The sequence below is a fragment of the Elephas maximus genome, chromosome 9 (assembly GCF_024166365.1).
Source record: "Elephas maximus indicus isolate mEleMax1 chromosome 9, mEleMax1 primary haplotype, whole genome shotgun sequence".
Classification (NCBI taxonomy): Eukaryota; Metazoa; Chordata; class Mammalia; order Proboscidea; family Elephantidae; genus Elephas; species Elephas maximus.
The window spans coordinates 58973514-59001235 of NC_064827.1; the positions used below are offsets into that span (position 1 = coordinate 58973514).

The 27722-nt window shown below is 44.7% G+C and overlaps 1 protein-coding gene across 3 annotated transcripts in view; it reads right to left on the reverse strand.

Annotated features, from left to right (window-relative positions):
* PTPN3 (protein tyrosine phosphatase non-receptor type 3) overlaps window positions 1–27722 on the reverse strand; it is a 182705-nt gene that overhangs the window by 139260 nt on the left and 15723 nt on the right. Inside the window, exon 1 of one of the 3 annotated variants that reach the window (XM_049896275.1) lies at window positions 1639–1675. The exons of 1 other annotated variant lie outside the window; for it this stretch is intronic. In XM_049896275.1, coding sequence (XP_049752232.1) covers window positions 1639–1672 — 34 coding nt within the window. In that variant the 5' untranslated portion in view covers window positions 1673–1675. Of the gene's footprint in view, window positions 1–1093; window positions 1189–1638; window positions 1676–27722 lie in introns of those variants that run through there. One more of the 3 variants, XM_049896276.1, reaches the window with a different exon arrangement.

Below are 27722 nucleotides of genomic sequence, written 5' to 3' on the forward strand. Positions count from 1 at the left end.
TGATTACAATTCGGCTAAACTGTTTTTCCAAAGCCCTTGACTTCAGGAGTTCTCCTGAGCACAAAGGCAAGGGCTGTCACTCCAGCACTAGGCCCTGAAGATGCTTTAGTAATTCTAATTTCCTGGTGAAATGGGAGCCACGAGGGTCTCTAAACAAATTAAATTCACATCACGCCAACTGCTCGCTTGCTTTGTGCTGGGCACTGTGCCAAACACCTCCACATAATTTATCCTGCTTAATCCACCCAACAGTCCAGTGAGGTGGGCATTATTACCGGCTGTTTGCAGAAGAGGAAACTGAGGATCAGAGAGGTTAAACAACTCGCCCAAGGTCACCAGCTGGCCAGTGGAGAACCCAGCTTGACGAGGTGTCCTGTTTCCAAGTCACATGCTCTTTCCACCACCTCGGAAAACCCAGGTGTCAAGTCGTCTTAACTTCCCATGAATTTTTAAGGCAGCCGCAACTTCTCAGTAACTTTAGGTTGCTGAAAATGGTAATTTCCGGGGGGCTGGGAGATCTCACACACACTCCCCCACTGCAGCTGTCTCACCGCAGGTATCTGATAAATCATTCCATATCGCCCGCGGAACAGGGAAGATTTATTGGCGCTGGAGTTTGTGCCAGGCCCAGGAAATGCCATCTTTGAAAGCCGAGAGGCGGATTCGCCCTGGGAGCCGAGGTCTGGCCGCCAGGCTTGGCTTGCTCCTCATAGGCTGTGCGCCCCCTCGGTGCCGGGAGCCGGGTCGCGGCCGCGCGGGGCCCTCCAGGAACGCGGGACAACCGGGCTCCGCGGGTCGTGCCCGCCCCTACCGGGACCGGAGCGCACGCCCACGCCCTGCCGCCGCCGCGTCCCGGCCGCCTGCCCCGACCGCCGCCCCACCCGCCCGGGTCTTTGCCCTCTGCCCCGACCCCACCAGGTGAGCGCGGCCCGGGCGCCCCCTCCCCGCCCCGACGTGGCCCCCCGCCGGCTCGCCTGCGCGTCCGCCGCGCGCCCGGGGGACGAGTGGGGGCGGGGCGGCGCCGCTTGCGACCCCGGCCCCCCAGCCGTCCCGCGCCATGCCCCCGGCCCGCCAGAGTCGCGCTGGCCCGTACCTGCAGCATCCGGGGGCGCAGGGCGCCCAGGTAGGTCGCGCGTGCGGGCGGCGCGGAAGCTCGCTCGCGGCGCGACCTGGCCGCCGTCTGAGCATGCCCAGTGCCGCCGGCGGGCGGCTCCCGCCGGCCGGGCTGGCCGCGACGGGCCCGCGCTCCGGGTGGGGGGCGGGCGCCCGGGCTGCCCTGCGGGGCGTCCCCGCCTCCGCCCCGGGCAGGCGCGCCCCAACGCGTCCCTACGGACCCCTGGGGGCTCTCACTGCCGAGCGCCGGGCAGGCCCGGAGTTCCCTCGCCCATGCATGCAGGCATTCGTTCCACAACCATTTTATTAGGCACCTACTATGTGCCCGATGCTCAGTCAGTGAATTCATGCCTAGCAACAGCAGGCAGTTAGCGCTCAACGAATCTTTGAAAGAGGGGGAGTCTTGCGCAGCGGACCGTTTGGTGGTTGAGCTGGGGTCCTGCGTCTCACAGTCCAGCCTTCATCCGGTGGTACTGAAAAGCTGCCCAGGTGAAACTTCTTTCAGTGGCTTATGGGGACTCCTACCTGATCTGTGTGCCAGTTGCCTCTTCCACCTCATCGCACGCCTCGTTGCCTGCCGCCCAACCCCCCTTCAGGAGCGCATTTCTGTGCAGCAAACAGCTCTTGGCCAGCCTCAGGGCATTTGCACATGCCTTTCCTGCTGCGTGGGAAGTCTACCCAGTTTTTCACCTGGCTGGCTACTTCTCATTGTACATATGTCCACTCTTCGGAGAGTCCTTACCTGGCCACCTTCCTAAATTAGCCCTCTGTTCCTGGCCACCCTCCATGTCCTTACCCTACTTTATTTTCTCCGTAGCATTCATCGCCATTCATTAATTCATTCAACAAATCATTATTGAGCACCTATTCTGGTTCTGGGAAACCTTGGTGGCGTAGTGGTTAAGAGCTAGGGCTGCTAACCAAAAGGTCGGCAGTTCGAATTCACCAGGTGCTCCTTGGAAACCCTATGGGGCAGTTCTACTCTGTCCTATAGGGTCGCTGTGAGTCGGAATCTACTCAACGGCAACGGGGTGTTTTGTTTTTGGTTTATTCTGGTTCTACGCGTGGGACAAGTTGGTAAACAAATAGGCAAAAATCCTACCTCCTGGTGGAGTATGGGAGGAGGGGACAGACAACAGACAATAAAAACAGGAGATAAACAAACTATATGGTATGTTAGAGGTGATAGGTTCTGCAAGAGAAAAAGCAGGGTAAGGGGTCTTAGGAGTGGAGGAAGTGCAGTCTTCAGTGAGGTGGTCAGAGATGGTCCTTGAGAGGTGGCATTGAGAAAGTGAAGGTGACATTTCAGTTACGAAGGTAAGTGGGGAAGAGCATTGCCTGTGCAAAGGACCTAAGGCGCAAGGTGTTAGGAAATGGCAAGGAAGAAAGCAAAAAGTAGACGAAGCTGGTAACTTTGGCTTTTCCTCTAATTTGCTTATTATGGTGTATTTCCTTCGGAATGTCAGCTTTCGGGTTGGGGCCCTATCTGTCTTCACCGCCCCATAAACCATTGGAAGTTTCAGCCTGGGGGGCTTCTTAGTTACAAGAGAATGAGCACTAGGCTGGGAGACAGCAGGACCCCAGTCCCAGCAATGCCTGACATACAGTAGGTGCTCAAAAACTATTTGTTGAATGAATACGTGAAGGAAAGGACAGAGAGATAGCTGGAACTATCCGGGTGCCCGAGGTCCAGGGGACCCTGGCAGCGCCTAGTACCTCACTTCGGTCCTTGCCTCCGCTGCACTTCCCGGGGCAGCGCCACCACAGTGGGCGCTGCCGGGGCGGTGTCGCGACTGGGGAATTCCGACAGAGCCCAAGAGTCCCAAGGGTAGGGCCCGCCCGCGTCCCGCCTCCCGCCCCGGCCCTGCATCAGGTCATGCACAAAGCCCGGAGTCGAGGCGCCGGCCCAGCACATTCGGACTGGCGGGGAGCGCACTGGGCATGCTCAGAGCCGGGCGGGTCCCAAGCGCCGGGTAGGAGGAGCCCCCTGGCGGGGCAGGCGACACCGGGCAGAGCCCTGCCCGGCTCTCCACCCGCCGATCCCCGCCCCCTCTTAGGGAGGCTGTGGACATTTTTTTCCCCCAAAGCACAGTGGAGAAGGAGAGAATTCAGAGTCGGTGGACATATTCTTTGTCTATTCCCTAATGCTGTGTGATCTGGGACAAGCGCCTACCTGTGCCTCATGTACTATAAAATACTTACCACTTCAGTCTGGGCTGTGTGTGGAGATTGAATGAAATCAAGAATGTGAACGCGTTTAGCCCACCATAAAGCCTCTTTTCTTGAGTGCCTGCATCAATTATGCCTCATCCTCACACCAATTTGCTAACTGCCTGAGATGAAGAAACTGAGGTTAAGTGACATGTGAGTTGCTCGAGTAGTCTCAGTTTGCTGTGTAGTAGAAACTAGACTGAAACCACAATCAACAGTCATAAGCTTAAACAATGTTTTAAAATTTGGGCTAGAAATACCCATAAATAACCTAAAAAAATTTTTTAAAATCGTTCTTTTCAAATGAATGAAACAGAAACAAAATGAAAGAATAGTCCCCAAATCAGAAACAAACTAAATGCCCAATAGTGAAAGGTTAATCGTATACTTATTGAAATAATCAATAATTACTTTACAATTGGAAAGGCCATGTTGCAAGAAGGGAAAATTTCCCGTATAATATTAAGTGAAAAAGCTAAAAACCCAAATATATTCATGCTAGGAATTGTTGAAAGGTTATCTACACACTGGCCGAGACTACAAGGAAAGTCTAATTTTTTTGGTAGTGAAATTGAGGTTTGGCTTTTTTTTTTTTAGATTTATTTTTATCAACTAATGTCACAATGTAGTGTTTGCAATAACGTTTAAAAGATCCGATTATAAATTCTTGAAGTTCTGTGCAACTCTAGTAATAACAGCTACTGATTATCAAGCTCCTGGCAATGTGATCCATGTTTTACAGCTATTTCCTCTTTAATCTTTAAGCTCACTGTACAGCGTGGGTGTTTTAGCTTAGTTTTACTGTTGAAACAATCTAGGAGCTGTGTTCACACAGCTGGTAAGACAGGGTCAGGATGTGAATGCAAGCGGTCTGACCTTAAAGCCTGAGTGTGAGGTTTTATGACACATTGCTTCTCTGTGTAGTATCTTACCATGTATTGATGATAAGAGAAGCCATCTATCATTTCATTTTATGTCTTTTTTTGGCAAGGGGGGACTATTTTCTCTACTCTTTGATGTGTTCGCAGGCCACAGATTACCTATAAATGTTTTGGTCTCTGTTACTGTTTTATTCTTGAGGCCAAGATGTTAAAGTCCATTCTTTTAAGCTGCTGCACCTGGAGTGACATGATCTTTTTTTCAACAGTGACAGTTGATCTTATATCACAAGCTCCCAAATCTTATGCAAATGGAGTTTTTGGAAGGACACATGGTCTGCTTAGCCTAGGTTGTGCCCAGCCAAAGCTAGAGCATTTAGGGGCTGAGTCAGGAGGAGGGCTTCCCTGAGTCCCAGATGATAAAGCTGCAGAGAGGACCCACACAGACTACTAAAAGAAAAAAAAAAAAAAACCCTGGGCAATTATTTTGGAGGCCTAGTCACAACATAATGGGACCACGCACATAGTCCATGGACTCTTCAGGAATTCGACGTGATGAAAAGATACACAGCTAATATTTCTAATGATGTTCGCGGAGAGGAAGCCAGAGCCCTAACAGCAGCCCTCCTACTGCAGCTAAGCTCAAAAAATAGTTCTTCCTTTTAATAGTGCTGGTAGATTGAAACTGGCCCAGAAATATAAAAACTAAAGAGGTTCGTTTCTTTGGTGAGGAAGATACGACACAAACTGAATATAGATCACTGGTAGTGAACCAGACTCATACAAGTTTAGAAAAGCAGGAGATGAATAACTGAATGCAATCATTAGTAGCATTTCCAGAAGCTGCTATTCAGGCAGAAAATCTGGTGCCAGGCACTGCGCACAGGCAAGTGGCTGGGGGCATTTATAGAAAGGGTTTCCTGGAAGAATCACAGAGGATTGTCACTCACATCAAGAGTCAGGAAGTCTGGACACCACGTGAACTGTTTCAGTGATTTACAGGGCAGGACTCCCAGCTGAGATGCTAATACTCATCAATTATTTGTGCTGTTCAATGCAAGCTCCACAAAGGGCCCTAGAACCCATAATAACATGGGCAAGTAGTGCTGTTATAATGATAAGTGAAAAGAATGCAAAGGAAAATTCTATGCAAAGTGTGACTTCAGCTGTGTGAATTACTAAGTGGAATCATATCAAGTTGCCGTTTTGTAGGTCAAAAATTGTTGGCTATCAGCAACTTCCTATACTTCAATTTAATGTATACACATAGGAAAAAGACAAAAAAGAACTGCACCAATGTGCTAATGGTGGCTGTATCTGATTATTGTAGTTGTGGGCAGAGGAGCAAGATACAGAAGATATTTTTTATAAATCAGGAGACTGTGAAGTCTTTGGGTATCTACTTCTTTGTAGGTATTTATATTTTTTTACATTTTATTTAATAATAAGTGTGTGCTTCTTTTGTAATCAGGAAAAATGTAAAAATTTAAGAGTGGCAAGCCCAAAAAAATGATGTAAAGTGAGGGGGAAAAAAAAACAACTCTGGAATTGTATAAAAAGGTGAGAGGCTCTTTTCAAAGAGGATGAAGCCCTTCCCCACTACTCTCCCACCCCCTCACCCTGCACGTGGTCAATGAGGGCTTGCAAGGCAGATGAGAGGGAGGTCTGTTGCTGGCCAGGAGAGAGAAGAGGTGGTCAGAGGTCAGTCAGAAAGCCTGCTAGAAAAGTTTATCTAATTCCAGACCTCTGTTGTCTCTGGAACTCCTGTAGTTCGTGGTTCTTACTTTGAGAAACACAAACTTTAAAGACTGAAGTTTTATCCGTTGGCAAATGTCTTTCAATTTGCAGATTATCACTGCAAAAGAGGAGCTTTGTCTTTAAAATGAATAAAATAATTCAGCATGAGTACAAGGGTGGATATGAGGTGGTTGTTATCAACTAGGCATTAGAGAATTCATTCATCAAGTGTTTATTAACTACTTACTGTGTGTCAGAAAAGGAGCCCTGGTGGTGCAGTGGTTAAGTGCTTGGCTGACAACTGAAAGGTCAGTGGTTTGAACCCACCAGCTGCTCCACTGGAGAAAGATACGGTGGTGTACTTCTGTAGAGATTATGGCCTTAGAAGCCCTATGGGGCAATTCTACTCTGTCCTACAGGGTCGCTATGAGTTGGGATCAACTTGACAGCAAAGACTTTGGTTTTGGGTTTGGTGTGTCAAGCAGTGCTCTAATTGCTTGACATATATCAGTGAACAAAAACAAAAATTTCTGCCTTTGGGGAAGATGCATTCTAACAGGGCAGACACAGAGTGAACAATGAGCATTATAAATAAGTGAATCATATTGTATGTTAAGAGAACAAGGTGAGGGTGATAGGGAGAGTGATAGGATTGAGAAGGTGACACTTGAACAAAGACATGAAGGAGATGATGGAGTTATTCATGCAGATATCTGGGGGAAGAATCTTCTGGGCAGAGAGAAAAGCCAGGACAAAGGCCCTCAGGGAAGTGTTTCTAGAGTAAGAAGGCTGGTGGGGCAGGCCAGAAGGCTGTAGGAGATGAAGTCAGAGAAGCACAGGGACCAGAACCTGACAGCCCTCTTAGGTACCAGTATGGACAAAGCCTTTCACTCCCAGTGATACAGGAAGTCATGCCAACTTAATGACTGCCACATATGCTTGCCAAGACATCAACAGTTAAATGCTGTCCCTTCAATGGTCACTCGATGCCAAGCTGATGGTAAACACAGACTCGCATAAGGAACTGAAATCATGCAGCAGCCATCTGTTATGATGGGGTCAGCCAGATGATCCAGATTCTGCATATATTTTTTAATATTATCATAGAAAGGGAAAGATAACATTAAAAAATGATCTTAGAGAACTCCCAGACCTTTGAAAACTTCTGTGGAACCCTCAGGGATATATGGATCTCAGTCTGAAAAATATTTTTCTGATGTACACACTATAGAATTAATTAACAGAATACCAGATATACCTATGGACCACCACATTATTTCTGCTACACGAGAAAATAGAAACGTAAGTCTAGGGAATTTGAGATTCTGCTCTGGAAACTTCTATCAACTGAAGGCTGTGGCTTTAGAAGTGAAAAGAAATGATAAGAAGTACATGGAATGGACATTGGCAAGAATGGAGGTTGGCATCCTGAACTGTGGCTGACTACTTAAGCAATGGCCTCCCCCTGCCCTGAAAACAGTGATGTCATCTTACAAAACCCAGGGAGAATGGGATGTCAGGAGTGTCCCAATTACATCTTCAAGGTTCATATACTGAAAACAGGAGGAGAAATGGAAAAACAGCCAGGTACTATAGAATAAATATGGTTAGCAGCTATAACTTCTAAGAGACAGCAATGATGAAGGAAGCACTCAGGAGTCCTTAATAGAAGAGTCTAAGGAGGAAAGTTTAGGAACAATACTGTAGGAAGTGTTTCTTCGAGTGGGAACCAAGAATCAGGGATATCAAGATTGCCTTGGGGGAAGGAGTTCTTATATAAAAAAAAAAAAGCACACACCTGGGCTCAGCCCAGACCTTCTGAATCTCTGGGTACAGGGCACAGGAACCTGTATTTTATAATTTACTCTTAAGAATTTTATACACATGGAAGTGTTATCACTTCTAAAGCCTCTAAGAATATAGTCTGAGTAATAACTAGGAAGACTAGAAGTTTTACTAAGCGATAGTCATGATCTTGTAGGTATCACACATGCTTGAACTGGGACTAGGGACTGGAGCATCAACTTTTTAATGGAGGTGCATATGTGGCGGTTGCGGGGGAGGAGCAGAAAGGGAAGAGGATGTCTTCTACATGCAAATAGCCTCTCCACCCCTTTACCCCCTCCCCAGCCGTCAGGTTCTCTGCCATTGACTTTGGGTCTTTGATGCCATCCCGCTCTCCATGCTGTCCTGGGGCCAGGAGCTTGCTAACCATTGTGGCTTGAGAGGAGGCAGTAATGATGGAGTAGCAGTATGGTGATGTTTGCTAATGGGAGCGGACTTTAAATTAAGAGCAGTGAAGTGCGTAGGATGTGCACGAAACCGAAACTGGAAAGGTCATTACTTTCTGAAAAGGAACTGGACAAGCAGGGGAAGGCGAGGGACAGAAATTTGCTCTTGCTATCAACCCTTTTATACCTTTTTCTCTTTGGAAGAAATGATGTATAATATTTAAAAAACTATTTTGTTTGACATGCTGTTGCTTGGATGTTGTTTTACATTCAATTTTGCTGACCAAGTGCAAAGCCCAGGTTACCTGAGTCAAGTCAGGGCACTAACAATGACCAGGGTGCAGCAATGTATACATTGCAGAAGAAACAGCTATAATATTGAGAACTCTTACTCCTATTGGAAATTCACTGGCTACAGAAAGGGACAGAAAAAAAGAACTTTTGGATGAGGATAAAAGAGAAAGGAAGATTATTTCAGTGACCTTGGGGTCAGCAATTTGACGCATGGCCAGTGAAGTAAGATGGAGTGGTGATGTGGAACTTCAGTTACCCAGGCCTCTACTGGGAGTTGCATCCATGTAAAGATGAAGGCTGTTCTGGCTTTGCTGACCATTTCATCCCTGAGAAGCTGGAAACCTGACCTGGGCCCAGGAGAAAACTGGGCGCCCAACCCTTGAGTGATATTTCAAGCACAGGGGATGCTGTTCAGGCTGCCCAGCGCTCTGGTGACCTTCTAGCGTTGCATGGATGACACACCACAGGATTTCCTCAACTGCGCCCTGGCGTCCTGCTAGGATGTCTTTCTCATTTTTTCCATGGCACATACAGTCACTGCATCAGAGTACAACAGACTGTCCCGCGATGCCTCTGTAAACGCGAGTCACGTGTGGATTTAAACAAATTCATGTTGTTCCAGGGATGGCAGAGTTCCTAAGGCGTACCATCTTCACATAGTGAGTGTGGGTTGCTGAGAGTCATATGATTTCAGGCTAAGATGCCTGACTGTGCAGCAATCGCCAAGGCTTCCACAGATACTGCTTTTCGTTATTCCCCACTTCCCCTTCAAAGGTGAAGTTCTCTAGCTATCATATCAGAAACATTGGTGTTTCCCCATTTCATTACCATCTCGGGCTTCTCTCGGTTTGGTCCTTGATGTCGCCACCTTGTCCAGCCCAGGTCAGCCCAGCTGAACCACAGGCACAAACCTCTTTCTTGGTCCCCCTCAAAGAATGAAAACCACCCGTATGAACTTCCTGAAACAACCCACTCTGCTGTCTTTGAAACCTCACCAGTTGCCATCCAGTCTGCTCTAGCTCATAGTGACCCCATGTGTGTCAGAGTAGAACTTCGCTCCATAGGGTTTTCAACAGTTGATTTTCAAGAGGAGATCACCAGGCCTTTCTTCCCAGGTACCTCTGGGTAGACCCAAACCTCCAACCTTTCAGTTAGCAGCCAAGAATGTTAACAGTTCGCCCATCCTTTAAGGTCCATCTTAGAAGCTACCTCCTTCCTAATTATCCCAACTGGTTATGAGCTCTCTAATGCCTGCCCCCTGGGGTGTTTGGCCTGTCCCTCTTTGATGCCTCTAATCACACTTTGACTTGTATAACTTAAATATGTGCCTCTTTTGGAAGGCTCTTGGAAGATACCCCAAATGGGGCCTAAACCAAAAAAACTGCCATTGAGTTGATTCTGACTCGTAGCAACCCTATAGGACAGAGTAGAACTGCCCCATAGGGTTTCCAAGGCTATAAATCTTTACAGAGCAGACTCCACATCTTTCTTCCACAGAGTGGCTGGTGGGTTCAAACCGCTGACCTTTTGGTTAGCACCCTAGCACTTTAACCACTGTGCCACCAGGGCTCCTTGAACGGGGCCTAAGATCCTCTTAATGCCACGTGAACTGTGGCTATTTCTGAGCAAGGTATGCAAAGACTTATGAGTCTCTTCTACAAAATTGCTTGCCTTTCTGCAGTGAGCAAAAGAGTTATGTTATATTCAAAGTTTCCTCGTCAAAAATCCTTCTGGAAGTATGCTTGCTAGAAAAAGAGATATAGATGTAGATAGATAGATAAGGGAAAAATATTTCCAGCAGCATCCCAAATTAGGTAAAATGAATCTGTGATTGGATAGCACTATGAGCTCTCAATTTCTTACTTATATGAAACAAAGGAGTTAAGACATCCCCCGGCTCCACACACACACCTGAGATTCACCTAGTTGTGCTTGCAGAAGTTCTGTGACAGGCTTACAGGTCAAGGGCACACACCTGTGTTGTCTACTTGCACTGCTGAGTGAGCTAATTTCAAACCAACTCTGGAGTCCATGACCTCCATCTTCAGGGAACAACAAGGTGAGTAAAATCCATCACAGAAATGGAATAAAGAGAATAAAGGGAGCCCTGGTGGCACAGTGGTTAAGAGTCGGCCACTAACCAAAGGTCAGCAGTCTGAATCCACCAGCCACTCCTTGGAAACCCTATAGGGTAGTTCTAGTCTGTTCTATAGGGTTGCTATGAGTCGAAATCTACTCGATGGCAATGTTTTTTTTTTTTTTCCCCAGAGGGTAAAATGCTGTGGAGGCAGCCTTTATATCTCTCTCAACCTTGCGGAATCTGCAGTTACCAGCTTTCTCTGACTCTCTATAGGCAAGCTCAGGGGTCCCTCCTTCAGCATTTAGACTCTGGTAGATTCACGCTGAACTATTACAGCGAAATCTGTGAGAGCCAGAACTCTAAGGGACTGCCTTGTTTTTCCAGGTTTCAGAAGTTTTCCACCTTTGACAGGGTGCAGCCTTACCACTTTTATATCACTCATTTTAGTGGAAAATATTTGTGTTTTCCTTCTCTGACTGGTTCCCACCTTACACAAGTTGCGGCTTTGGCAGGTTTTACTACATATGCAATTGAATAAATTGGCTACACCCCTGCCCCCACAACTGTGAACTCTCACATCTTAATTTGGTATTTATTAAGAGTATAATAAGGAGCCTGGGTAGCTCAATGGTTAAGCGCTTGGTTGCTAACTGAAAGGTTGTCAGTTCAAACCCACCCAGTTGCTCTGCAGAAAAAAAAAAAAAAAAAAAAATGGGGATCTGCTCCCATAAAGATTACGGCCTAGAAAACCTGTGGGGTAGTTCAACTTTGCCACATGGGGATGATGAGTCAAAATTGACTCAATGGCACCTAACAACGAGTGTGATGAGTGAGTGATTAAGTTGAAGGTCGATTGCCTTATTAATAGGTATGTCCAGCCAAATTCTTTGACTTACTAAGGCCAGTGTATCTCTCATTATACTTGGTCCAGTGGTGAGTGGTGTAAAAAAAAAATGTACATAATAATAGTAAATATTTCAAATGTCAACTGACATGAGGAAAGAATTACCCAACAGTGTTATCTAGATTCTTCTCACGTTCTCTGGGTTGTTATAGACCATGAGGTCAGCCTTTGTAGTTAATGTTGGGTTCCTGACCCAAACACAGCCTGTGCCAGTTATGAAAAAAAAAGTCAGTTTTCCATGGTTTGGATAGAAGTGACCGTGGGAACATGTGCAGGTCTGTCTCCAGTGCTGGTGAACTCACTGATGGAAAAGCCAACCCAGCCTGGCTTTCCTGTACGCCCGCACGGAAATGAGGATAGACAAGGCTGTCAGGCAAGAGGAAATGGTGCAAATGGACCCATTCTGCAAGGCCCCAAAGCCAGCCTTGACGTATGGAGCAGAGGAAAGGTTCAGTTCCATTTGGGAGAGAGAATCTCTCTCTGGTTATTTATTAGGAAACGTGAAAGTAATCATAAAACTGTGCTATGTAAGGAAAAATAATTTGGACGTAAGTATTCAAAAGAAAAATTCAAAGTGCAGATAAAGACTTTTGAATAGAAATGAGTCATTGCATTACAGTTGATAATTGCTAAAAATGTGAAATAAGGGACTGAATGAATACAGAATGGTATATCCTGTTGATTGATGATTACATAATTCTTAAAATGAATTTACAATGAGTTTGTGGTGACATAGAAAAATGCTAATGATACAGCTTAAATGACTAGTGTAGGACAAAGCTGTAGTCACAGCATAACTTTGTAAAGAAAAATATGTTTATGCATATAAAAAGCCTGAGAAAAATGCACTGAAAATTATGAGCAGCTATTTCTAGATAATGATATGACTGGTGATTTGAATTTTCTTATTTACATTTTTCAAATTTTCTACAACATACATGTAGTACTTAAAAAATCAGAAAAAAATATTTTAAAAAAATCTATGTAATCAATAGCCAAATAAAAATTTCAACATTGCTCCCAGGTAATGACATATAAGTACATTTTTATATCAGTGATTACAGCACTGACCACAGGATTTTCATGACTCATCTATGGGAGTTTTAACCATGGTGCCTGATACCCATAGTCTCCTACTCTGGAAAACTTCCCTGCTCCCAGTCCTGCTAAGTGAAGTAGTTCTAGAATCCTCATGAGCAGGGATCCCCATGGGCCATGGAAGTGATTAGCAAGATCAATTGGATTCTTTCACATAGAAATCTAAACTGGAGAATACTAGGAAAGAAGAATTGAGAAGATACACAGAGACACCAAGATCAAGAGACAACCAAAGTAACTGAGGTAGAATGTTACAGTAATGATCCACAAACAATCTCTTCTCCTGGTGTCCACACCCCTGGGAATTCCCCTCCCACACTGACACTGAGCTTGGCCATGGGAATTGATTTGACCGATGGGTCATCAGTGAACATGCTGCAAGCCCAGATTTGATAGGCACTTGCACATTGGGACTGGCCCTCTTGGAACCCTGAGACCACCATGAGCCCAGGATGAATGACTCCATGGAGAGAGGTCCAGCCATGCCTGGTTTGTCTCAGCTGAGCCCAAAGAAGACCAGTAGAAGAACCACCTAGTCAACCCATTGGTCATGAGAAATTAAAAAATCATTGTCCACCAAGTTTTGGGAATGGTTTGTTATGAGCAATAGATAGCTGAGGTGACCACAACAGCTATTCATGTTTGTTGTGGATTGAATTGTGTCCCCCCAAAAATATGTGTACCAAACTGGTTAGGCCATGCTTCCTAGTATTGTGTGGTTGTCCTCCATTTTGTGATTGTAATTTTACATTGAGAGGATTAAGGTGGGATTGTAACACCACCCTTACTCAGGTCACCTCCCTGATCCAAGGTAAAGGGAGTTTCCCTGGGGTGTGGCCTGCACCACTTTTTTCTCTCAAGAGATAAAAGGAAAAAGAGTTAGGGACCTTGTACCACCAAGAAAGCAGCTTTGGATCCCGGATCCCTGCGCCTTGACCGTGGGAGGATTGAGGACAAGGACCTTCCTCCAAAGCTGACAGAGAGAAAAAGCCTTCCCCTGGAGTTGACACCCTGAATTTGGAATTTCAGCCTACTTTACTGTGAGAAAATAAATTTCTCTTTGTTAAAGCCATCCACTTGTGGTATCTCTGTTATAGCAGTACTAGATGACTAAGACAGTTGCTGAGGCCACTGCCTTGAATCCTTTATTTCTGCCTCATGGAGGCCCAGTTGAGTATGAGTTTTGGAATTCTTTGAGATTTCCATCTTCCATACTGCCCTATAGTCTTCCAGTAACCCCACATTATTTTAAGGCAGTGATTTTCAAACCCCAGCATTAAAAGGGCTGCACCAAAATACAGCTGTCTTGAGGGGAGGAACATCATTGGTCTTTTTCACCATTACATCCCCATGCCTGGAATAGTGCCCATTGCATTAAGAACTATGGATTGAATAAATGAACAAACAGATCTTGGGAGCTTGTTTAAAATATAGTCGCCAGGGCTCCGCCTCTGGAGATTCTGATTTTGTAGGTCTGGGTGGGGTCCAGGAAACTACATGGTTATTAAGCCACCTCCGTGATGCTGAAGCTGGCAGCTAATCCACATTTTCACCAATAGGATCTTAAGTTATCCTTGCAATCAAGTGAGTTCAATAGAGTAGTCTTCTAGCTGGCTGTGCATTAGAATCACCTGGGGAGCTTGTTAACACTATTAATTCCTGGTCCTCACCCCTGGCCTACTGAATCTGAAAATCTCTGGGAGTGGAATCTTATTATTAAGGAGCTAGGCAAATCTGATGCAGCTGGTCCACAGACTGAAGGGCATTTGGAAACCACTGGCCCAACCAACACAATTCTCTGGAAGTCACTTGGTAGCCCAACACTCGTTTTTCAATCCCCAGAACAGAGAACACATATGTCCTTAGTTAAACATTATCACACTAATCTTTAAGGCTTTTTGAAGAAAGGTTTTCATTATTACTGAAAGAAGTGTTTGTTAGGGACTTCTTTTAAGCCTACGTTTTCTCATTTGTCAATCAGAGACATTGCTAACACCTGCCTCTTGAATGCTGGCAAGGTGTGTGAGGGTACTGTGAAAACACCATGCAAATGATTCTTGAACCTTTAATCATAAGTATGTCATTCAGGGGGTTAAAATATTTTATGTATTTTTAGATAATCAATCAGGATTCATTAAGATTATCTTGCTGTCCTAAGGAAGGGAGAGTTAGGTCTTTGGGGTCCCCTAGTTTCAGGGATGGGAAGCCATGGAGATGTTTCCAGCTCCTTTGCATGATGTACAAAAACCCTGCATGATCAAGGTCCTGCATCACCTTGGTCTATCCTTTCCCTTCCCTTTCTCCTTCCCTTCTTCTTGCTCCTGGAGCTTGGGGGCTTGTTTTGGTTTAGTTTCCAATTCTAAAACTAATGCGGCGTGCTGGTTCATCTCTTTTACTAGCCCTGGCTTGAGCTACACGTTATATCTGGAATGTCCTTTATTTTTGTTCATTCCATCCACCTGGACCTTTCATGAATCTTTAAGTATCTTACTGCCTCCCACGCTCTGATCAGAAATAATTGACCAGCCACTGTTTTGACCCCTACTAGATGTTTATCCAGGCACCTATGTCACTTTGCTGCACTTACCTAAGTATTTAAGTTCCACCCTCTTTCCCACTGAGTCCAAGCTCCTTGAGAACAGGGACTTTATCTTATTTATCCCTGTGGGCATTATGCATAAATGTAACGTTTGATGTAAATGGCAAGATTCAGAAATTAATAAGAAATGTCTTCTGAGGGCCAGTTCTGAATTTCTGGTGCCTACTAGACACTTGTAGCTGGATATCCCACAAATACTTTAAACTCAACAAGTTTCAAACCAACAGATCAACTCTGCCCCACAAGCCTGCTCCTCATTCATTGACCATTTGCCTAGTCGCCCTGGTGCTAAACCACAACCCCCAAGCCCCGAGATTTCCCTCTGTCTTGTTAATTAAAAAAAATTGACAAGTTCTCTCCATTCTACCCCTACAATATTTCTCACATCCTTCCCAAGCTCTGCCCTCCACTTCAGGGCCTCCTAATGTCTCACTGGGGCTCTTCTCATTTTTTATTGGAATACTGGTATCATGTTAATCTCTCAGCCTCTTTTTTTTTTTTTTTTCTTTTTATTGGAATATTGGTATCATGTTAATCTTGCTAAAGCACAGTTTTGAACGAGTTACTCCTCTGCTCAAAAACTTGCAATGGCTTCCCAGGACCTACCTACTAGATAAAGCTCATATTCCTTACTCTGCACCACATTTGATGGCAACAAGTCTATCCAATCATATGCCATCTCTTAAAAAATCAGAATGTGAAGAGGAGTCAGCAAAGGGCATCCATTCATTCAACAAATATTGACTAGCACTAACTATATGTCATGCACTGTACTAGGTGCTGTGGGAACAGTGATGACCCTGACTTTATGGAGCTTATGTGTGAGGAGAAGAAGGGACCCACTGATATCTGCTTCTAAGATGACCAGATAATGAGACCTCTATCCTGAATGATGAGGAGAGCCGTAGATTGTATTATTAGCCCAAATTCTTCCTTCCTCCCTGTATTCAAGCTCTTTGCCTTGTGACTTTGCAGTTCCGCTCACCTAGATGTAGATGTACTTCCCCTGCTTGACTTTGGGATTGGCCTTGTGACTTGTTTTGACCAATGGAATGTTAGCAGATGTGATGTAATCAGAGGCTGAAATATGCTTTTGTGGTTACACTTACCAGTCTTGCACTTCTGATTCTGTCATTAAAAAAAAGAAAAAAAAAAAAAAAAAGCCCCAGGTAGACTGTTGGTCCAAGAAAAATGTGTAGCAAAACCAAACAATAAATGACTGTTGTTTGAAGACATTCAGATTTTGGAGTGGTTTGTTATGCAGCATTATTGGGGCAAGAGCCTATGGAAACAATAAGCTTTAATTTCATCCTCCATGAGATTTACCTGCAATTCCTGTATTGGAGATGCTGTTCCAGGGGGACTGCGCTACTGCTCAGGAAGGTTCTCATACTTCCGTACTTTCATACAATAAATCCCAGCACCTAAGAACCTTGGGTATGTCTTTTCCTTGCAACCTGAATGAGTCTAACTATGACAGTGTGAATGAGTCTAACTATGACAGTGTCTCTCTTATCTATCACAAAGTCCTTTTGAGGCTTATTCTTAATTGCTGTACTGTCACAGACCCTGGCACAGTGCCTGGTACAGTTCACAAGTTGTGAAAACAAATGAAACTCCTGTCAAAATTAGCTATTTTAATGAAGCAGTCTGCCCTAGCCCCTCTCTTGGAAGATTCCATTCCATGCAAGAGAATATTATTAATTTCGGTTTATCTGTCCATCTACCCACCATCTACTTATGGTGACTAGAAGGCACTCTGTGAGGCACTGGGTTATAAAGTCAAATAAGACATGACTGATCATTGTCTTTATAGAGATCACAGACCAGTAGAAGACACAGCTTAGTAGGCTATTACAAGGTAGTAAGATATGATATATCAAAGAAGTAGCAGCAAGGCATAGAGAAGGCACAGACTACTCCCGTCTGATTGGTTGGGAAGACTTCATGGATAAGATGGTACTTGAGATGAGTTTTGACAGACAAGGAGGGGTTGACCAGGTATAAAAGGGGCAGGACATTCTGGAAAGAAGGTGAAGCAAGTACATGAATTTAAGACCCAAGGTCCATGATGAGGTTGTAGGGGAGGTTGTGGGAAGTGGCATGAACCAAGATAAAAAGTTAGGCATGGCCAGATATAAAGGGTATTTTGTGTATAAAGAGTCTGGACTTTGTTCCACGGGTAATGGGGAGCATCAAAGATTTTAAGCAGGGGAGTGACATGTTCAGATTTTGCATATTTGAAATATCCCACTGGCAACATTGACTTGAATGAGGACAAGGAAGCTTGTTGGGTCACAAAGTGGAACATTAAAATTAGGGAAATGAAAGGATTGCAGAGTTAGGAGGCTGAACTGATAGACCTGGTGACTGAGGGGTGGAGAGGGAAGTGTCAACAATGACACCCAGGTTTCCACTTGTCATGGATTGAATTGCATCTCCCAAAAATATGTGTCACCTTGGTTAGGTCATGATTCCCAGTATTGTATGATTGTCTGCCATTTTGTCATCTGATGTGATTTCCTTATGTGTTGTAAATCCTATCATTATAATGTCAATGAGATGGATTAGTGGCAGTAATATTGATGAGATCTACAAGATTAAATAGTGTCTTAAGCCAATCTCTTTTGAGACATAAAGGAGAGAAGGGAGCAGAGAGACAGAGGAACCTCATACCACCAAGAAAGCAATGCCAGGAGCAGAACGCATCCTTTGGACCCGGGGTTCCTGTGCTGAGAAGCTCCTTGACCAGAGGAAGATTGATGACAAGGACCTTCCTCCAGAGCCAACAGAGAGAGAAAGGCTCCTCTGGAGCAGACACCCTGAATTTGGACTTCTAGCCTACTAGACTGTGAGACAATACATTTCTGTTTGTTAAAGCCATCCACTTGTGATATTTCTGTTGTAGCAGCACTGGATAACTAAGACACCACTTAAGCTCCAGGATAGATGGTGATACTCTTCACTTGAAATTGGGAGCCTTGGAGGATGAAAAGGGGAGTTTGCTTAGGCTTATGTGGATCAGGAGGGCCTGTGGAATCTGCATGCATATATTGCATAGGTAGCTGTACCCCTAGAACTCAAGAGAGATGTATTTTGGCTGTTGTGAGTTTGTAGGTGGTGGTTGAAACCATGCATTTGGAATCATAGAAGAAGACCTAGATGTCATCTAAGAGGTTATCCTAGAAATTCCTCAAAAGGGACTATTCTTGTTCACCTTTGAGTTTACCTAGAACCCTCTATAGGATCTAGATTAGTATAAGGTTAGTAATATTGGATAAATGAATGAGTTAATGAGGTCTCCTGGTCCTTTGGAAGTCAAAGATGTGGAACCAGCATAGTTGGGTCCCATTACATAGGGTGATTCTGTAGATACAAATTTTGAATTAACGTAGGTCAGAATTCCCAAAAGTACATACTTTCCAGACATCCTCAGCTAGTCCTCCCTATTGCAACCCCAAACCACTCACTCAAGACGTTGTTGTTCCTGTTGTGTGCCCTTGAGTTGACTCACAGAGACCCTATAGGACAGAGTAGAACTGTCCTGTAGGGTTTCCAAGCTGTAAATCTTTATGGAAGCAGAGTGCCTCATCTTTCTCCCACAGAGTGGGGGGTAGGTTTGACCCTTTGCTGGCCTTTTGGTTAACAGCCAAGTGCTTTAACTACTGCATTACCAGGACTTCTCCAAGATAAAACCCATTGCTGTCCAATCAATTCCGACTCATAGCAACCCTATAGGGCAGAGTAGAACTGCCCTCTAGGGTTTCCAAGGAGTGGCTTGTGGATTCGAACTGCTGCACTTTTGGCTAGCAGCCAAGTTCTTAACCACTATGCCAAACTTCATGTGATTAGAATCACCTGGGGGAGCTTCCTGATAATACAGATTTTGAGGCCCTACCTGATTTAGTAGATCTGGGCCAGGAATCTGCTTTCAAAAAAGCTCCTGAAGTGGCTCTGATGCTGATAGAATGTGGATTGTATTCTGGGAAAAGGCACTTGTGCTGGATATTTTTCCTTTGTCCACCCAGATCTACTCTCCACTTTTCTTCACCCTGCTCAGTGCCCAGGGAGGCTGCCTTCCATGGCTTGAGTCCTCTGGGCTTCCTTAGCCTCTGGCTTCCATTTGGGCTCAACCAACGGGAGGCAACAGCAGGAGATGGGTGGGAGGAGAGAGGGTGGGCACTACTGACTCTCTTGGCCCCCCCACTGCTGGGCGGTTGTGTGCCAGTGGCTGCCTCCAGGACTTTGCCGGGCAACCTCTTGGTCATAGCTACAGCTTTCCCAGGTTCTGCACCAGTTCCCTTCCTTTGTCCCTTCAGGCCTAGGAGTGGTAATGGCTTCCCACAATGGCTAGTCTCTGGGTGCTTTATTTCCTTTAACTCTGCTCAAACCTCTCGAAATATTTCTTTCATTATACATTCTCTGTTTATCTCTTTGAGTAAGTCCTCTGCCTCCTGCCAGGATGGAAAAAAAAAAAAAAACCAACATTGACCAGAAAGAGCCAGAAATTCTGAAGAGTTCAGTTCAGTTCAATTCAATTCATCAAACATTTACTGAGCGAGATCCTCTGTGCCAGGCTCTGTGGCAGGTGCTGGGGATACAGAAGGTAACTAGGACTAGGACACAGTATTTGCCTGAAGAAAGTTCACAACTTAATAGGAGGCTAGATCCTCAGAATGCAGGGTGATGATGAGGGGACCATCAGAAGTACAGGGGGTACCACTAACTCTGCCTGAGGTGGCAGGCAATAGAGGCTTCCTATAAGAAGTAATAAACAGAATTTAGGTGGGCAGAGAAAAAAATGAAAAAGAACAATTCAGGTAGAGATAAAATCAGGATGTGAAATGACAATGTCTGGTGAGGCTGAATTAGATGTGGAAAGGAGACTGGAATCTTCATGGCCACCCTGCTCAGAGGTGGAGGGATGCAGCCAAGTCTTGAGCCATGGGTTGCTCCCTTGGGACAGAGGTTAGTCAGGGTGCCCTTGCCACAAACTATCTCCGTTGACTTTAAAGGAAGATGAGTTTGGCAAATTCCTAATCATCCTTCAAAAGCCAACTGAGGCTTTACCTTCTCAAGAAAGTCGTAGAACCCCTAACTAGTCATCCTTCTCTTGTGTTCATCATGGTCTGTGGAAATTTGTATGATCACCAGCCTATCTAGCCCACTTGACTACAGTACTAGATCCTCAAGGGTATGACACTGACTTATTTGCCTTTTTCACCTCAGGATCCAGCACTGGGCCTAGGGCATAGTAAAAAAAAAAAAAAAAAAACTTATTTGCCTTTTTCACCTCAGGATCCAGCACTGGGCCTAGGGCATAGTAGGACATCAGAAAATATTTGTTGGACTGAATTAAAACAAATTTTTACTGCAGTAGAATAGAAATAATTATAGAAATGTTATCAGCCCCCTATTTGAGGAATGAGGAAACTGTGGCCCAGGGCAGTGAAGGGACTTGCTCAAGATTTCATAGCCCATAAATGACAAAGCAGTGTCAGGACTCAAAACCAAACAAACCTGTCGATTCCAAGGGCTGGAGAATACCTGGCTTTGGGCTTTGCCCACGCAAGCACAGTGTGGGGCTGACCCGTACTGTTTAGGCAGGAGATTGAGAGTCAGAGCAACTGCTCCTGGCCAGGAACTATTCAAAGCATTTCATTTGTATCAACTCACTTACCCCTGATGATAGCCTTGCGAGGCTTCTTAGAAATCTAGGACATACCTTTTGAGACTGAGGCAGCTCAGCTTCCTGTGTTCCTTGTCTCTTCAGCTTATGCTTCCTGGTTCTTTGGACTTTCAGACCCTCAGGCTTCACACCCGCATCTGCCCTGCTGGGGCAAGTATTCAAAAGCTCCGTAGCTCCACCAACAAGTTCCTGGAGGCACCCCACTCCGCACGTAAACTTTGGCCGAAAGGCACTCAGCTGTCTTGCTCTGAGAGTCAGCAAACCTAGCTCCACGGATAAGTGCTTGGAGGCACCCCACTCTGCCAAGAAGCCTCCTGCACAAAGGCACTCAGCTCTCGCTCTCTGAGTTGGCTCCAGAGCATCTCATGCTAGTCTCCAGGTTCTGCTGCTGCCGGTCCTCTGTTGCTGCTGGTTCTCTGCTAAAGCTAGCCCTCTGCTGCTGTGTCTCACTATCTGTGCCTTCTCCAGTTGTAGCAGTTCTCCTCACTTCCTTCTGAGTCTTCTATCCAATCACAGTTCAAGACCACTTCCGCATTTTAGGTATCTGTTAGAGCAGCTCTCCACTCCTGGTACCAAACTTTATCTTGGTTATCTAGTGCTGCTATAACAGAAATACCAAAAGTGGATGGCTTTAACAAAGAGAGATTTATTCTCTCACAGTCTAGTAGGCTAGAAGTCCAAATTCAGGGTGTCAGCTCCAGGGGAAGGCTTTCTCTGTTGGCTCAGGAGGGAAGTTCTCATCAACCTTCTCCTGGAGTAGGAGCTTCTCGGAGCAGGAACCCTGAGGCCAAAGGACACTGTCTGCTCCCAGCACTTCTTTCTTGGTAGTATGAGGTCCCCACTCTCTGCTTGCTTCCCTTTCCTTTTTATCTCATGTAAGATAAAAGGTGGTGCAGGCCACACTCCAGGGAAACTGTCTTTACATTGGATCAGGAATGTAACCTTAGTAAGGGTGTTATAATCCCACCCTAATCCTCTTTAACATAAAATTACAATCACAAAATGGAGGACAACCACACGATACTGGGAATCATGACCTAACCCCATATTTTGGTGAGACACAATTAGATCCATGAAATGAGGTATATATGTGTGATCATCACCTGGTTTTACAAATTAGGATCCAGGGACTTGAAGTGGTTAAGAAGTGTATCCAACATCATACTAAGAAGAGGGACTTATTCCAGAGCCCATGTTCGCAACCATTACTCTTTCCCTAGGGGATGTGACACCAATTTCACATTAAGGAGGAAAGAGAATGCATGTTGTTAGGTGCTGTGGGGTCAGTTCCGACTCATAGTGACCCTATGTACAACTGAAGGAAACACTGCCGGGTCCTGTGCACAGTTGCTGCTATGTTTGAGGCCACGGTTGCAGCCACTGTGTCAATCCATCTCACTGAGGGTTTTCCTCTTTTTTGCTGACGCTCTACTTTACCAACCATGATGTCCTTCTTTAGGGAATGGTCCCTCCTGATATCATGTCCAAAGTACGTTAGATGACATCTTGCCATTGTCACTTCTAATGAGCATTCTGTCTGTATTTCTTCCTAAATACCTAATATTATATTGTGTTTATAAACACAGATGTGCCTCTATATCATGATAAAAAATAACAACAACAACAATAAGAAAAATGCTTCTAGAAGCATCCTAAATTATATAAACTTAGAGTTTTGGATAATTGAGAGCATTATAGAGTAAGTTGTGTGGGCCTGATGCAATGTGCTCGCACTGCCACTGAGCAGCTGTGTACTTTTCCTTCTCTGAGCTTCATCTGTTTGCTCATCTTCATTCTTTCAGAGTGCTTATAAAAAAGTATTTCCTCTTGGATTGCTAAATTAGGGCAGTTTGTATCAAGACATAGTCTTTTTGTGCCCTCTACTGCTCAGTGACAGTACTGTCAGTGGTCTGGTTGGGTTGAACGCGTATTAAGGAAAAATGAGGGCTGCCTGTGCCTGAGACAAGCGCTAAGCAACTAAGTGCAGCCACGTGGGAAGTCCACAATGACAAAAAGCAAAAGCTAGTCCTATGCCATCCCGCCAAAGACTTAGAAGTTTTGTTGATCCTGCCCACACAATTTCAATCATTCTCATAAGTGCTTGTTCCCGCGTGCACATGCATGCACAAGCCCTCTGTGCCCACACAGTTTCCCCTCTGTTATTATAGTTATCAGATTGTATGGTAATTGCCTGTTGACATGTCAGTCTTTTTTTTTTTTTTTTATTGTACTTTAGATGAAAGTTTACAGAACAAACTAGCTTCTCATTAAATAATTAGTACACATATTGTTTTGTGACATTGGTTACCAGCCCCACAACATGTCAGCACTCTCCCTTCTTGACTTGGGTTCCCTATTACCAGCTTTCCTGTCCCCTCCTGACTTCTAGTCCTTGCCCCTGGGCTGGTGTGCCCCTTTAGTCTCATTTTGTTTTATGGGCCTGTCTAATCTTTAGCTGAAGGGCGAACCTCAGGAGCGACTTCATTACTGTGCTGAAAGGATGTCTGGGGCCATATTCCCAGGGTTTCTCCAGTCTCTATCAGGCCAGTAAGTCTGGTCTTTTTCTGTGAGTTAGAATTTTATTCTACATTTTTCTCCAGCTCTGCTTGGGACCCTCTATTGTGATCCTTGTCAAAGCAGTCAGTGGTGGTAGCCAAGCACCATCTAATTGTGCTGAACTCAGTCTGGTGGAGGCTGTGGTAGTTGTGGTCCATTAGTCCTTTGGACTAATCTTTTCTTTGTGTCTTTGGTTTTCTTCATTCTGACACATCAGTCTTTTTAAGTGCAGAGCCTGGTACTACTCACTTTTATATTTCCCCTTAGACTTTGCCAAGTATATGACACATAGGCTCTCAACTCGTTTACTGAATGGATGATGAATGGATAGAAAAGTAAATGAATAGACAAAAGAAGAGAGAACAATCTCTAGAAAGGTTGGGATTGGAGAGCAGCAACCAGTGGGGGAAGTAGTGAGTTTGGAACTATGGAGCCTAAAGGTCAGTAAGGTTTCCAGCTGATCTCACAGAGCACTGGCATCTTTTCAAATTCGGGGTAGGGAAGGAGTTAGAATTTGGAAGAGGGCACAAAGAAGGCTTTTGTGTGCTGCTCAGGGTGCTGGTTACACTGGTGTGCTCACCCCCTGAAAACTGATTGAGCTGTACACTTATGTGCATTTATGATTTGTGTATCTTTCTATGGGTATGCTATACCTCAATAAAATTTACTTAACAAATCTAACTTAAGAGAAGTGGTAATATTAGAAGTCTCCTTGTGCCTTTGGAGGAGCCCTGGTGGCATGGTGATTAAGAGCTCGACTCTTAACCACTGTCGGCAGTTCAAATTCGCCAACCACTCCTTGGAAACCCCATGGGGCAGTTCTTCTCTGTCCTAGAGGGTCGCTATGAGTTGGAATGGCCTTGATGGCAATGGGTTTTATGCCTTTGGAGTCTCTGGATGGTGCAGTTAAAGAATTCAGCTTCTAACTGAAAGGTTGGTGGTTTAAGTCCACCCAGAGGTGCTTCATAAGAAAAGCCTGTTGATCTACTTCTGAAAAATCAGCCATTGAAAACCCTGTGGAGTACAGTTCTACTCTGACACACATGGGGTTTCCATCAATCAGAGTCAACTCCATAGCAACTGGTTACTAGTCCTTATGCCTTGCTCCATACTTAGGGGCAGAAGGCAAGTGGTTGTTTCTTTAAAAGAGTTGTCTTCATTTGCTGTTTTATAGTCTAGCTGCTGAGAGCCCCACTCCACCAAAATCGCTCTCCTGGTGGCCAGATCCTATGAACCTTTTCAGTGTTTGACATTCTTGACCACTTCTTCTTTCTGAAATACTCCTGCCCCTAGGCTCTCTGGGGTTCTTGCTCTGCCTTTGGCTACAGCTCAGTCTTCTTTGAAGACTCTTCTAAGAACCATTCCTTGAAGCTTCCTAGTGGTGGTAGGCCTGCCCTCTTTCTAACTGCAAATTCTTCCTGGGAGATCTCAATTACCAGCCTGTGCTGATGACTCACAAGTATCTCTAACCCATCCCTGTCTCCTAAGCTATGGACCATTTATCCAGCTGCCTCTTTGACATCTCTACTTGAACGTGTCCCTGAATGAAATCCACTCCCCCCCTACCACCACCCCAAAACAGATTCCTCCTTCTATATTCCTTATTTCACTGACTGGTCCCACCACCCACCTGGGAGTTGGCTTAATCCCGTGTGGTGGACTATATTATTGTTCAACAGATATTTACCCTCCCTTCCCTTTCTCTATTGGGGCACAGTGTACTTCTGCTCTCCATTGACTTTGGGCTTGCCTATGGGACTTGCTTTGAATGAAGAAATGATCATGTGGCAGTTCCTAATACAGGCTCTAGTGATATCACACTAGGAGGCATCTGTGTTTCTGCTCCTACATGGTGCATCTGCCATTTGTCATGAGAAGAGCATGACTCCGGTAGCTATTGCTCCTTTAGCCTGTGTCCCTAAATGATAGACAATGTGAGACTGATTTAGGAAGTAATATTGGAGTCATTATTCCCTGTCCTTGAGCATAGAGAATGTGACCCAGCTGGAGTTGGGCTCACAAGGACTCACAAGGACACATCAACTGGGCCCTGAAATAAAGATAATAGAATAATACTGGAAAATATCTTTTAGTGAACCTTCCACATAAGCCAGAACACAAAAGACTTTTCACTATTTTCTTTTTCTATTAGCATTTAGTGAAGAGAAAATTTGTTGGACCAATGAAGACCCTCCTAACTGTCAGTTACTGAAACCTGCACCAGTGATCATTAAGAAAGACAATTCAAAATATAAGATCACAGTTTCTAGCCAATCTGTGAAAAGGTGAAGCTTTCAGTGGTTTTACCCATTTGGAATGTTAATATATACTGATGACTGTAACCTTCCTTAGACTTGGACAGACATAGCTGTGGCAGCATGCTTGTCCATTTTCCCATTCTTACTTATTTTGTAATATTTCCTTGGACTTGGGCAGACATGGCCCTAGCAACATCCTTGTCCACTTCCCACTTTTGCCTTTTTGAATATACACTGAATAAAACTTTCTTTTTGCTTTACTAAACTTTGTGATTTTTTTTACCCTACAACAAGACAGATCTGAACTTGACCTGTGGCCTGGAGTAGAGCCAAGCCCAGCTGAGCTAGCCTGAGCCCCAATGACCCACAGACCCATGAGCAGGAAATAAATGTTTGTTATTGTAAGCTGCTGAGACTTCGGTACTTTTCCATCTCCTTCACTCCTCATATTCATAAACACTTCCGATCCTACCTCCTGTATATGTCTTGATACATCCAAGTCTCTCATGGCCTGTTTCTTTATTCCAAACTTTTATCATCTGCTTGAACTGCTCCCCCCTCCTCCCCGCCCTACATCTTTTTGCTGGTTTCTTTGAGTTCAGTCTTGTCCCCTCTAACCTAATCTCTGCACTGGAGCAAAAGTGGTCTTTCCAAAATCCACGTCTGTTCTGCCCCTTCTTTAGGCACTACAAGGACTCCTCACCACCGTTGGAAAAAAGTCTGTGTCCATGGGGCTCAAGGCCCTCAACCCTCTGGACCCTGCAACATCTCCCATCCCCCTCACCACTTCTCTATGTTCTCTGCACATGAGCCTCTTTCAGTTTCTTGAAAACCCCCCATGCTCTTTTTTTTCGCTTGAGGCCTTCGTCATGCTTTTCCCTCTGCCTGGAACACAATCCCACTTCCCTTGTCCAGTTTCACCTGGCTAACTCCTCTCATCCTTTAGGTGTTAGCTTCAAAATGATCTCCTCTTGGAAGTCTTCTCTGACCCCCACTGGTCTGGGGGAAGTGGATTTTCTGTTTGCTCGCATAATGCTCTGAGCTTTTCCTATCAAACTTTTTTTCCAACTCTAACTTACTTATCTTTCCCATTAGACTTGAGGTCCCACAAACATAGGGACTCTGTCTATTTTTTTCCTCCTTATATCCCCAATGCCCAGAAATGTGCCTATACTCGTACCTCAAGCTCAAAAAATCAGTTTTTGGGTGAATATTATGTGGACATAATATGAATGGGCTAAAGAAGTTTAAGCTGGGAATGAAGACCACAGAAGGGACTCAGAGAGCATCTAGTCTGATCCTTCCATTGTACAGATTGGAAAACTGAGGCTCAGAGGGGCTTTATTAGACCAAGGACCTATGCCTGTCATTGCTAAAGCCAGAATTAGAGAGTTTTAATGGAGGTTGTCTGGGATTTGTTTACTGTTGGATTAGTCTAAGAAATAAAGGTGTTTTAAGTTCTTGTTACCCAAGCTTCAGCATCACCTGGAAGTTTGATAAAATCTTAGACCCTGCCCCAGACCCACTGAATCAGAATCTGCATTTAAAAATGATCCCCAAAAGAGGTCCTGGATAAGTAAAGCATTACTGAAAAAGAAGAACAAAGTGGGAGGCCTCAGTCTATCTGATTTTAGAACAGTAGTCAAAGCAGCCTGGTACTGGTACAACAACAGATACATAGGCCAATGGAACAGAATCAAGAATCCAGACATAAATCCATCTACATATGAGCAGCTGATACTTGACAAAGGCCCAAAGTCAGTTACATGGGGAAAAAGACAGTCTCTTTAACAAATGGTGCTGGCATAACTGGATATCCACCTGCAAAAAAATGAAACAAGATCCATGCCTCACACCATGCACAAAAACTAACTCCAAATGGATCAAAGACCTAGATATAAAATCTAAAACGATAAAGATCATGGAAGAAAAAATAGGGACAACGCTAGGAGTCCTAATACATGGCATAAACAGTATACAAAACGATACTGACAATGCAGAAGAGAAACTTAGATAACTGGGAGCTCCTAAAAATCAAACACCTATGCTCATACAAAGACTTCACCAAAAGAGT